This window comes from Acomys minous (assembly GCF_964271855.1).
Source record: "Acomys minous genome assembly, chromosome: 13".
Classification (NCBI taxonomy): domain Eukaryota; kingdom Metazoa; phylum Chordata; class Mammalia; order Rodentia; family Muridae; genus Acomys; species Acomys minous.
Window position 1 is genome coordinate 16,217,807 of NC_140495.1, and position 13,007 is coordinate 16,230,813.

Below are 13,007 nucleotides of genomic sequence, written 5' to 3' on the forward strand. Positions count from 1 at the left end.
GCTTGATGGCACCCTTACATCTTACCAGTTGAGGTCAGGATATGTATGCATAGCTATATGCTGCCTATAAGAGTGCTGAGCCTGTGGGATGTAGAATTATTCTTTAGATACCAGGTTTTAACTAATGATGGTTTAATCTATTTTATCTGTTTTCTTTTAAGGAAATATGTGGTAGAAGGAAAGAAATTGAGTAGGAGGAAAGCAAAAGCATAGAGTAGAATTTACTTTCACAATATTTATTTTATATACTTTCAGTAGAAGAATTGTGTATTATAGAAAATTGAAAGACTATAGGAAAGATATAAAGAGAATGAAGAGCAAGCGTGGGTTTTTCTTACATAGTTTTCTTAAAGTTAATGCTCCTGGAATAAAATTTAAGTCCATTTAAAATAAAGGATAAGGTCCAGGTGATAGCACACAAAACTAGATAAATTAGGTGGAACAAAAGAGGCTCCCTAAAACAAAGACATGCCGTATATACATATATATGTATGTATAAGATATGTATGTATAATAATATAAATATATATGTAAAAAATAAAAATGTTTATTTAATAAAAAAACAAAGACATACTTCATTTGAGCAAAAGGAATCTCTAGTGTCTAGAATTAAAGTACCATCTAATGACAGAGGCACAACTTCCTCAGAAAGTGATGCAGTGGTTGTAGTAACCTTATTGTTTTTGCTTTGTTTTGTTTTTTGCTCCAGACAAGACCTGGCAACTCTCATTCCTACCAGGCCTCATAGAAGCCACACCAACCACATAATATCTAGTAGTCCAAGGTCATAGATGTCATGGATGAGGTAGCTTATTGCTAAAAGAAGGGAAGAAACTGAAGAAGAGTTGTTTTGTTTTTTTTTAAAAAGGAAAAATGGAAACCAGTGAAAAAAACTAAAATATGTACTTTGGTTGTATTGGGGGAGTAGAGAGTTGAATATAATTAGTTACCTACAGCTGCTCAACCATGTATCAAAGAAAAGAATGTTATAATCACTTTGATAGATGGGAAAAATTAATTTAGCCACAACAGCCAAATCCTCGTGTGAAATAGGACAGAATATAATTATGTTTGGTGAGTTGGTAAAAGGAGATGAAATTTAAGCTCTGTGAGATCAGAAATAACCTCTCTCTCTCATTCATCTCAGTATAGTCAGGTTCTCAAATAATGAATGGCCCATAGTAACAGTTAAAGGATGATAAGGTGGATGGATAGAGGATGAACATTATGATCAGGAGTAGTACAAATAATTTGAAGGGCTGGAGAGGTGGCTTAGTGTTTAAAGTGCTTGCTTTGCAGGCACAAGGGTGTGAATTTGGATCTCCAGCACCCATGTAAAAACCTGGCACAAAGGTGCATATGTCTGTCACCCCAACACTGTAGGGAGGCAATGAACGGAGGAACAAGAAGATCCAGGAGGCCTGATGGCCAGCCATTCTGGATAAAATGGCTAACTCCAGGTTCAGTTGAAGACTTGGTCTCAAATGATAATAATAAATAATAGTAATAATAATAATGGTGATGATGTAGAGAACAATAGAAGACATCTGTGTTGACTTCTGGACTCCCATGTGTGTGCACACAACTGTGTTCACCTGCATACATATGCACCACACATAAACCACACACATACACAAGCCAGGCGTGGTGGTCCACGCCTTTAATCCCAGCACTTGGGAGGCAGAGGCAGGTGGATCACTGTGAGTTCAAGGCCAGCCTGGTCTACAGAGTGAGTCCAGGACAGCCAAGCCTACACAGAGAAACCCTGTCTCGAAAAACCAAAACACACACATACACACACACACACACACACACACACACACACACACACACACACACTAAGAAAATAAAAATTTTAAATATATTTTGGAGAAGGGATCGTGGGAATCTCCTTGAAAGATGATTGAAGCCACCCTACAAAATTTGAAATGAATATGTGATGTCCATAAAAGGGTAATACAAACTCTTCTGAAGATCTAATAACTGGAAGTAGCCTATAATGAGAAGGCATGTTCTACTTTCATAAAGCTATCAGAGAAAGATGGATTGAGAATAAAGTCTTTCAGATGAATGGGAATAGCAACAGACAAGCAACTAAAAATGGCCGTAGAGGAGGTTTGCAAATGTTGAGGGTGTGGAGGGAGGAGTGAGGGGAGAGAGAGGGAGAAGGGGAAAAGCAAAAGCTGCCATTTCTCTGACTTGATTTCTCAAAGTGTCCAGAGAGGCATGCTTTCTCTTCAGCACCTAGAGAATCAAAGAAAAATTTTAGCTCAGGGCATTCACCTCTGTCCTGTGTATCAAAATTAATATGTCTGCCTGCAATTGAAATTTGTGGCTGGCATTAGTAAAAGCAAGGCCTCAGCCACCATGCATGGACGGTAGAGCAGACACGTGTCACCTCCTGCCAAAGTCACTGTCCTGGATTCCTTGCACACTTTGTATTGGTGAGTCTGCAAGATCAGTATTGGAGATCTAGTCAAAAGATCCCTCCTAATGTGGCTTAGTGAGTTCTCCTAGCTGCATATCTGCCTAATGCTAACAGTGTGCTCTCTCACGGCTCACTCCAGGAGGCAGATGTCATGGAGGAGGTAGAGATGATGGTGGAGAGCCTCCTGGATGTGCTCTTACAGACTCTGCTCAGCATCATGAGTAGATCACATGCTCAGGAGGCGGTAAGAGGGCAGCGGTGCCCGCAGTGCACAGCAGAGATCACTGTTAGTAACTAACACTCAGGTGTTCTTGCTTTCTTCTCTAACCTGGGGCTTCTTACATCACTCCCAGCTCACCACCCACCATTTTCATCTCCGCTTTCTCCCTGCATGGTGGTCAGCATGTCACCCTCTCCACTCGGAAAACTCTTGTTTCCTACTCCCAGGAGACTACTTTAGAGAAGATTCAAGGAATGCTTTTTGTATGGTTTTCCAAACATAGTTGTAGTTGGTCTATGCCTTTAAGCCAGGTCACTTTTTATAAATGTTGAATGAAGCAGTGATGCAGAAAAGTTGCAGGAAGAGACTAAAGATGAACAACACCTCCTGTAGGAAACCTCCAGAACAATTTTCTCTGAATTTTCTTGGGTCTACAGATTAATTGGTTTAGCACATAGTATTTGTATCTAAATTTTTGACATCAATAAAAATATAATGTAGAATTTTAGAGGTGTTGTTGAACAATGATTTTATATGACCCAATTAAGAGAGAAACAAACTGGAAAAGCATCTCAGAAGGAATAGAAAGACAGAACCTTTGGCACCCAACCCCACTTGCATATCCAGAGTGATTTTCCAGCCCTCATATGGTACCATGATAAACAGTTTGTGTGCACTCTTTCATTTGGGAGATGAGAGATTATAGAACTCTCTTTTAAATAATCATCTCTCGGAGGAAGCCAAACTCTAACATGCCAGGGTGAGCATGTATTCTGGAGCATTTGGCCTAGGAAAAGTGTCTCCTCCATTGAGAACCCCTGTTGAAAAACACGAAGCTTAGTAGGTTGGGTTTTCCTATTGCACAAGTCTGTGGTGTTCCTTAGTGTGGCGCCCTAGGAGTGAACAGAAGTGGGACTCACTTGTAGGCTGTCAGGGTTGAAAGTCAGGCCATTCATTTGTTCTAGAACAGATCCTAAAGTAAACTGCAACAAATTAGATACCAGAGATTGCAGGTGGAGAACTTTTAAGTTTTACTCCTTACTCACTTATGTCCCATTTTCCCAGTTCAGCTGTCCTTCCCTAGAATACCCTTGTTGAAGGGCTGCCCTCTCCCAGCAGATGATCCACATTTTGTCCAGAGAAGGAGAGGCTCTTTTTCTAAGTAACCGCTACAGACTACAGTATTGTACTCCAACAATGAAAGATTATTTATCCAAAATTTTGCTGTAGAGAAAATGATAATATTTTACTTGGCAGTACTTCATGTTATACGTGAAGGTTTTTTTCAATAATCTTGTGCTACAGAAGCTTTATTAAAACTCCAAAGCATTCCTAGAAAAAGAAAAGTTCATTTTCAAAAACACAGTTGTCACCTTTCATCATGACCATTTGGGGCCATTTCAAACCCTCCCTTCTCTCCTTACCCTCTGTGATTTGGAGAACAAAGCCCCTGTGACTGGCTGTGCTAAGTGGTTCTGTTCTTGTTCTTGTTTTTCAATTGGTCCCTAGGGTGAATATGTGTCCTGCCTCCTCTCACTGCTCCGTCAGATGTGTGACACCCATTACCAACACCTCTTAGACAACTTCCAGAGCAAAGATGAACTCAAGGTAGGTAGCACCCAGGAAAGGAGGTAGGCAGCCACAACTGCCCACAGGCTTCTCCCTGTCACAGGGCTGTATTCAAGTGCCCATCACTGCCTAGGGTATTAGATTCAGCCGACTATGTGACCTCCAGAAGCTGGAAGCTGGCAGTGCCCTTCACATAGCCTTGTGAACGTTTGCCTCTAGGAGAGAGTAACCTGAAGCACACTGGGTCGGAAAGCCGGCACGCTCCCTTTCTTAGGTTTTTTTTTTTTTATTCTATGCAACCAGGCTTTACTGCTTTAATCACTATACTAATGGTGCTGCTGACAGTGTTTCTTTATTTGAATATAGTTCTGGCAACTCCCTGTAGGGAGCTAAGGTACCTTTCCTGCCTTGAGCTGCCACACTTGGAGTTTGAAGGACTGAGGGCTAGATGGTACAGAGACATACGCCTGGAGCCCAGACAACAGAAGAGCGCCGCTCTTGCTAAGCATAGCGTCAGCTGCTCAAAGACTGCTAGGGTTTGTATCTGTGGCAGACCATGCTGCTTCCTCCTTGGGCCAAGAACATCAAAGTCGCGGGTCTGTGTTCTGCTTTTATTCAGAACTGAGTCACTTGCATGTCACAGTGACCCACCACACCATAGTCCACTTACATTACCTTCACTGTCACCTTCTGGTGTCTGACTCTGCCTTCTCTCCACAGACAGATCTCTGCAGGTTGGTATCGCATACCAACTACCTGTAAAGACAGGTAAAGACACCCAGAACCCAAATACAGGGCAAGCAGTGCTCAAGCTGAGGTGCAGAGCTAGAAAGGACAGACTTGCCTGTGCTAGGCTGCTTCCTTCCTATGTGTAATACTGAGTCTGTCGGACTAACATCGTTTGCTTTGTCTTCATTGCAGAAATGCTTTTATAAGATTATAAAAACTGAAACTACCCACAAAGTTTATAATATATTAAACAGTGGTTCCTTGCTTTAGCTTGGCAAATACCCAGTCCTTTCTCAAGAGCAGCTAATTTTAATTTGCTCTTCTTCAGAAAGCTTCTGCTGAAAATGGTTAAATGTTGTTATCTATTTTCTTCTTCTCAATAAAAATTAGCAGCCTTCTCTTCAATTATTTTTTTCACATACCCACCTTTCCTGCTATTCTTCCCATGTAGATTTTATGCATTTTATTTAAATTGGCTAATTTTGTTTACGTTGGTAATGAGCCAAGAGCTGTAATACGATTGTTTCCTTTCTTTTCTTTTCTTTTCTTTTTTTTTTGTTTCTTTTGTTTGTTTGTTTTGTTTTGTTTTTTGTTTCCTTTCTTGTACATGTTGCTTGTCCAGAAATTGACTACCTCATTTCTAATGTGCTTGTACTTTGTTTTGTTTTCATATCTGGCTTTTTACTCAGGGAATCATCTTCTTAGTATACCGCTCCTCTCCACTCAACTCACTGTCCAAGCCATCAGATACTGTGAGGTCATTTTCCCCCTGAAAACATCTTTGTCTTTATTTGTTTTAGTCTGGCTTATTTTATTTTGCAGTGCTGGCACTGAAACTCATGCCTTGGCCTGCCAGACCAACACCTTTACCAATAAGTTATACCCCAGCCCCACTTTTTACAGGGAATGGGCTCTTGCTGGGTAGCTTGGTTGGTCTTGAGCTCACTGTGTTCACCAGGCTAGTCTTAAATAGCCGTCCTCCTACCTGTACCTCCTGAAAGTTGACAAGTGTCAATGGATAAAGAAGAAAATGCATAAGGAAACTTATTAAAGAAGTATGTTTATTTCAAGGAATGTTAAATAATTGGATAATTCTATCAAAAATTTTAAGAATAAATGCCAGAATCTTTCACAAAAGAGAACATTTTCCAGGTCATTTTGTGAAATCGTTGTTAAAATCAGAACTATCCCATTGTGAATATAGACCAAATTAAAAAAAAAGTCTTCAGCAAAATACTATCAGGGATAAAGATCTAATTCAGTGGCAGAGAGGCCCTGGATTCAATCCTCAATAACATATACCCAGTCCTGCATGCACACATGTGCACACACACACGTGCATGATCTGAATCCAGAAACAAAATACAAGGATAAAATACATTGATCAAATGAATTTATCTCTACCAAAATGCCAGATTGGCATAACACATAGGAGTCAAGCAATGTAACTTCCCATTATTCAAGTATGTATAAAGGGCCAAAAAATAAAAATAAAAATAAACCCCACATGATTACCCATTAGTGGTGGTAGTAAAGAAACTTTTAAAATTAACCTTTTTTGTAATAAAATAATTCAACAAACTAGAAGTGAAAAAGAACATCTTTGACCTGAAGAACATCTGTGAAAATTTGTAGGTAGTGTCACTTAATAACAAAAGGATGGCTGCTCTAGTCACTGATATTTATTATTGATGTGGAAGAACTCACCTCAAATAACTAGGCTTGAGGAAAAAAGTGAATTTTAAAGGAAGTAAAAATATTTCTACCTACAGATAGTGTGACTTTATATACTAACAACTCCACTGGTATCTAATGACAACAAACCTCTAACAAAAGTGGCTGGGTGGTGATGGGTCACATCTTTAGTCCTAGCACTCAGGAGGCAAAGGCATGGGATCTCAGAATTTGAGGCCAGCTTAGTCTAACAGAGCCACTGGAGCTCTACAGAGAAATCCTGTCTTGAAATAATAATAATAATGATAATAATAATATAAATTATTATTATCATCATCATCATTATTATTATTATTTAAGCCCCAACACTGCTTCATAAAAAATAGTAATAAACAAATTTAGCAAGGCTTTGGAATGTAAGATCAATGTTCAAAACATAATCTGTTCACTAACACTAAATAATATAAAAACTGAATATAAGATAATTCTTGGGGAGGGGACCATGAAGAAGTGCTAACCGCCCTTCCAAACTCCCAGCCCTGACCCAGGCTTGCAGACTCAGTCTAGCAGCCTCATTTCCTTCCAAGTGTACCAAGAAGCAAAAGGGGCCTTGGAAGACAAAAGAATAAATAAGAGAGACATGGGATGCTAAAGAAGAGTACTCACCCCCAGAGTCCATACCTCTGTGAACCCACAAAGAAAGAAGGGGTCAGATTCAGAGACCAGAAAGGGAACAGGAGAACCCTAGTCTACATCCTGTCTTGAGAGTCTCACCTAAAACAGGACAAGGAACTCTGCGTCATCATCTTCAATGCCTCTGTGAACAGCCTTCAGCAAGTGCATGAGAGAAAAAGGAGGGTATGTTCCAGGGAGAGAAACAAAGATGAGGGTGTTGGCTCAGTTTTCTTAACAAATATAGTTTATTGTGAACTTATTAATCAAGAGTACCTCACTTACAACCCAACTAACCTAAACAATAGGAAAAGAAGATTAAAGAATACAATAATGAAACTGTAAGGACATCAGTTCCGAGGAACAATTCTCCTGGCATAGTCAGCAAAATTTTTTCTGCTGGAACCTGGAGCAGCCAGAACCCAGAACCTCAGCTGGAGCCCAGAGCCCCAAAACCTTGAGTGGTTCTCTCTAGGAGCCTCTTGAAGTGGAGCAATGAACAGCCAAAACTATGCCAAGTCTCCAAAGGCCCCGCCTCTTGTTTTTGGCTCACATTTATACCTCCTCTCAGAATTTGTTCAAGGATGTTTTTCAGATGCTTAACAACCAATCTTCCCCACACAGTGGTTTGACTTTTAAGGGGATAAACATCACCTGCTCTCTCACAAGTCTTTTTCTCATCCTCCACTTGTGATCTAAACAAAAAACATGTTTATCTCTTCTTCTTTTTTTTTTTTTTTTTTTTTTTTTTTTTTTTTTTTTTTTGGTTTTTCGAGACAGGGTTTCTCTGTGTAGCCTTGGCCATCCTGGACTCACTTTGTAGACCAGGCTGGCCTCGAACTCACAGCGATCCGCCTGCCTCTGCCTCCCAAGTGCTGGGATTAAAGGCGTGCGCCACCACGCCCGGCTATCTCTTCTTCTTGAGGGTTATCTGCAGATAGATTGTCCTGTTGTTTTCTAGATTTTGGAAACTCTGTAGAAGCCTTTCTGAGTAGCATGCAAATGTGGTAGTAGTTTCTTCATGGTAGCTTGTCAAGAGTTTCAAGTACAAGAGTTTACATTATCTGGTTCATTAGTTTTGCTTTAGGAAGAGTGATTAAAATAAAATTGAAGTAGGAAAAAAAATCTGAGCTGAGAAAATGACTCAGTTGTCAGTCAGAGTGCTTGTTGCACAGTATGAGGACCTGATTTGAGAGAGAGAGAGAGAGAGAGAGAGAGAGAGAGAGAGAAAGAGAATGTGTGTGTGTGGTTATTTTAACTTTTCTTTTTTTATTAATTCATTCATATTACATCTCAATTGTTATCCCATCCCTTGTATCCTCCCATTCTTCCCTCCCTCCCATTTTTCCCTTACTCCCCTCCCCTATGACTGTGACTGAGGGGACCTCCTCCCCCTGTATATGCTCATAGGGTATCAAGTCTCTTCTTGGTAGCCTGCTATCCTTCCTCTGAGTGCCACCAGGCCTCCCTATCCAGGGAACATGGTCAAATATGGGGCACCAGAGTTCATGTGAAAGTCAGTCCCCACTCTTCACTCAGCTGTGGAGAATGTCCTGTACATTGGCTAGATCTGGGTAGGGGTTCAATGTTTACTGCATGCATAGTTTGAGCAGGACCCCTGGGCCCAGATCCACCCATCATAATGTTTTTCTTATAGGTTTCTAGGACCCTCTGGATCCTTCTATTTCCCCATTCTCCCATACTTCTCTCACCTAGAGTCCCAATAGGATGTCCTCCCCTCTATCCCACTTTCCTAATAAGTGAAGATTTTCATGGGACATGCACCTGATTTTAGATTCCCTAGCACCTAATTAAATCTGGGTAAGCCAGTCGTCCAGGTACTAAAAAGGTAGAGACAGAAGGATTCCCCTGAGCTCACTGCATAGCCAATCTTATTGAATCAGTCAAAGACCCTGTCTTAAAAAATAGAAGGCTGTGTGTGCACATATGTACACCACACATGTATTATATCAAGATGAATAAAATAATTATGGAAAGAAGTTAAAACTCAAAAAATGGAAAGATAATCCATATCTTCGTGGATTTGAAATTTTTATTTTGTCCTTTTTTTTTTTTCAGAGCTAAGGACTGAACCCAAGGCCTTGCACTTGCTAGGCAAGCGCTCTACCACTGAGCTAAATCCCCAACCCCAGATTTGAATTTTTTATGTTGTTAAAGTGGGAGTACTTCCCAAATTGATTTTCAGTTTTGATGTAAGATTTATCAGAATTCCATCTCCATTTTTGCAGAGACTAATGCAGTTTTTGTTGAATTGAAAAGGATATTGTTGGGCTGGAGAGATGGCTCAGAGGTTGGGAGCACTGACTGCTCTTCCAGAGGTCCTAAGTTCAATTCCCTGCAACCACATGGTGGCTCATAACCATCTGTAATGAGATCTGGTGCCCTCTTCTGACATGCAGGCAGAGCACTGTGTACATAATAAATAAATATTTTTAAAAAGTACAATATTGGAAGATTACACTTACCCGCTTTAGAACTCACTACAAAGTAACAAGTAATCAAGATCACACTGGCAAGCTGGGGAATGGTGATACAGGTGTTCAATACCAGCACTTGAGGAAGAGGCAGGCAGATCTCTGTGAGTTTAAGGCTGAGCCGCTCAGGGCCACAGAGTAAGAACCTGTCTTTTTTTTTTTTTTAATTCCTTTTTTTACATACATTTATGTTACTATGCATATATATAGTAAGCTACATACAGCAATAAGAACCATGAAACAATCAGGAAGTATATAAAAGTCACATTCATAGTGTTTTGGTTATTTGTATTTGGCAACCGTGAAGAAAACATCTTTCCTATCTTGGTGAGTCTAAAATTCTGAATGTAAATCAATATGTATCATATCTCATCATTATCAACTTAAAACATTTATCTAGACCTAAAAAACATCTTATATACCCTAAACAACTAAGCTTAATTTAAAACTAAACTCTCTGGTCTTCAACCCCATCAGAGACTTGAGAGTGAATAAATTTACCTGAATGAACAGAAAGTGCCGGTTAGCAGCTTCCAAAGTGGAAAAAAAAAAAAATGACAGAGACAGTTTGCTGCCTAAACAGTCACCCAAAACTCTCTATAATATTGGAGCATCATCTTCATCCTTCTGGACCAGTATATCTGACAGACATATTTTCGAGGCAGGAACTGAGAACCATCAAGGCCTGCGGATCTGGGCGCAGGGAGGCTGGCACAAACTGATGCATTAGTCATGGGCAGTGCATGCAGAGAACGAAGACCCCTGTTCAGATGAAGCCGATGGACTGGGGGAGAGGAAGAGACGGCTGCTGAACCTCTGACTTGCACTTGGTGCCCACGTTTTGGTCACTGCCCCTTGTCAAGGTGGCCTAGCAGGCTATCCTGACGAAAGCTAAAGGCTCTTAACAGAGGGCTAGGGGAGGGAGGGTGGGAAGAACCTGTCTTTAAGAAAATGCAGTTGATGTTGGCAAAAAGATAAGTCAACAAATCTGAGCTGAATAGTTCAGAAATAAACCTTTATGTTTATACCATTCATTTCTAATAGTGAAGCCAAAGCAATATATTGAAGAAAGGGGAGGCCTCAACAAACAGTACTAGAATGATTTGATATCTGCACACAAAACAAGAAAATTGTGTTCCTTTATACATGGCTCCATGTTTCTCTCTTTTCTCCTCTCAGTGGATTTTCTTTGTTCTATATATTTCATTGTTTAGTTATGATATGACAAGGGAACATTCTTTCCTGGCCTTGTCTGTTTGATATTCCAAGTGTCTCTCCTGTATCTGGACTAGCATCTCTTTTGCTAAAATTTGAAATTTTTTTCTGCTGCTATGTTGAAAATGTTTTCTATGCCCTCAGAATGAAGTTATTTGACTTTTATACGTCTATGACCTTAGATATGTTTCTTCTCTTCATGCTGTCTCTCCCGTGTATCTTGGAAAAAGCTAGACCCTTATCTAATGTGGCGACTCTGGAAATCAGAGTACTCCTGTGTCAGGGTTTGTTGTGGCTTTTTTTTTGTTTTTGCTAGTAGTGATGTTTGGTTTGGTTTGGAGTTTGCTTGTTTGTTTTGAGACAGGGTGTCTCTGTGTAGCCTTGGCTGTCCTGCAACTCACTTTGTAGATCAGAATGGCCTCAGACTCAGAGATCCACCTGTTTCTGCCTCCCGAGTGCTGGAATGAATGGCATGCACTACCACGCCTGGTTGTAATGTTTTGTTTTGTTTTGTTTTTATGTACTGACTTTTTTTCCCTGAACTAATTTTTTAAGTCTATACTGTAGAGTTTGTATACACAGGTGGGTTCCAATTACTTAAACTGGTGATCATGTAACAGTTAGAGATGTTCTTAAATGTTCAAAATCAGTAAATATCTGTAGTTTGCTACAGGACTCTGTGCATATCCTGGGGCTTACCTTTAATATGCCAACATTTTACAGGTCTGTCTCTTTGCAGTTCTGTTGTACAGAACCTCATGTTCAGTCAGAGATGGGATATTGAGCGTCTTGGGTCTTTTCTGGCAATATGAGCAACCTAGCATGTGTGTGGCCTTCTAGAATCCAAGGAATTTGTCAAATCTTTTCACAAGTCCCTATAGATATCTCATCTTCAGATTTTCCTTGAAGCTTTTTGGCAGATCTGTATTTGTTTCATTTAACGTGAATGTATCATGTTTCTAGAATGTTAAATTATATGACTTTTTTTTCAACAGATGTCCTGTGGATAGCTAGATAAGCTCTGAATTAAATTAAATTAAATAAAGATAAGAGCTGACCATAGGCTTGTACAAGGAGCTGCCTAGCAGTTCCAATATTAGCAGTTCTCTAGAGAATGGGCTTGGGGCTCTAAAACTGCCTAACCCAATGGGTGCTAGGCTCTTGGCTCCTGTGGCTGCTGTAGTTCTATCATTGAGTGTTAAAGTAGATAGAAAAGAGTAAAATGTAACAAAATTCATCCAGTTTTTCCTTATTAAACTTTTTTGTCCTTGTTTGATTTTGTTGCTGTGGTAAAGTACTGACCAAAACCACCTTGGGGAGGACTGGGTTTATTTAGCTTACAGGTTACAGGGAAGCCAAGGCAGGAACTAGAGGCAAGAATCTAGAGGCAGGAACAAAAGCAGAGACCCTGGAGAAGTGCTGTCTAATGGCTTACTTTGCATGACTTGTTCGGTTTATTTTCATAAGCAACCAGCCAGAGGTGGCACCACCCACAGTTGGATAGACTTCTTCCACATTTAAAAAAATAAAAAAGCACCACAGGTCAATCTGATCAAAACAATTCTTCCTCGCTGACTCTGAATTGTTATTTTTTTGTTATTGTTGTTTGTTTTGTTTTCTTTTTCGAGACAGGGTTTCTCTGTGTAGCCTTGGCTGTCCTAGACTCACTTTGTAGACCAGGCTGGCCTGGGACTCACAGAGATCCACCTGCCTTTGTCTCCTGAGTGCTGGGATTAAAGGCGTGCACCATCATGCCCAGTGACTCTGAATTGTTAAATCAATCTTATTTACTTCATTATATTCATGGATACATATCTATTAGAGAGTTTGTGGGGTTTGCTTTGTTTTTTTTGGGGGGGTGACATTGAGAATTGAACTCGGCCTATTGGGTATGCTAAGGATACCTTTTACCATTGACCTTCAGCCCCAGGAATTTGTGGATGTTTTTAACACTTCCATTCCTAAAGTGTTTTTCTCAACAATTAATGTGCTCCTAATATTTTTT

General features: G+C 40.0%; 1 protein-coding gene across 6 annotated transcripts in view; it reads left to right on the forward strand.

Moving 5' to 3' along the window:
- The window catches only part of DOCK3 (dedicator of cytokinesis 3), a 336,530-nt gene that overhangs the window by 264,544 nt on the left and 58,979 nt on the right, over positions 1-13,007 (forward strand). For 4 of the 6 annotated variants that reach the window (XM_084752557.1, XM_084752558.1, XM_084752559.1 and 1 more), the window contains exons 26-27: positions 2,568-2,714; positions 4,158-4,256. In XM_084752557.1, coding sequence (XP_084608683.1) covers positions 2,568-2,714; positions 4,158-4,256 — 246 coding nt within the window. The remainder of the gene's footprint in view (positions 1-2,567; positions 2,715-4,157; positions 4,257-13,007) is intronic. The other 2 variants (XM_084752560.1, XM_084752561.1) reach the window with 1 other exon arrangement.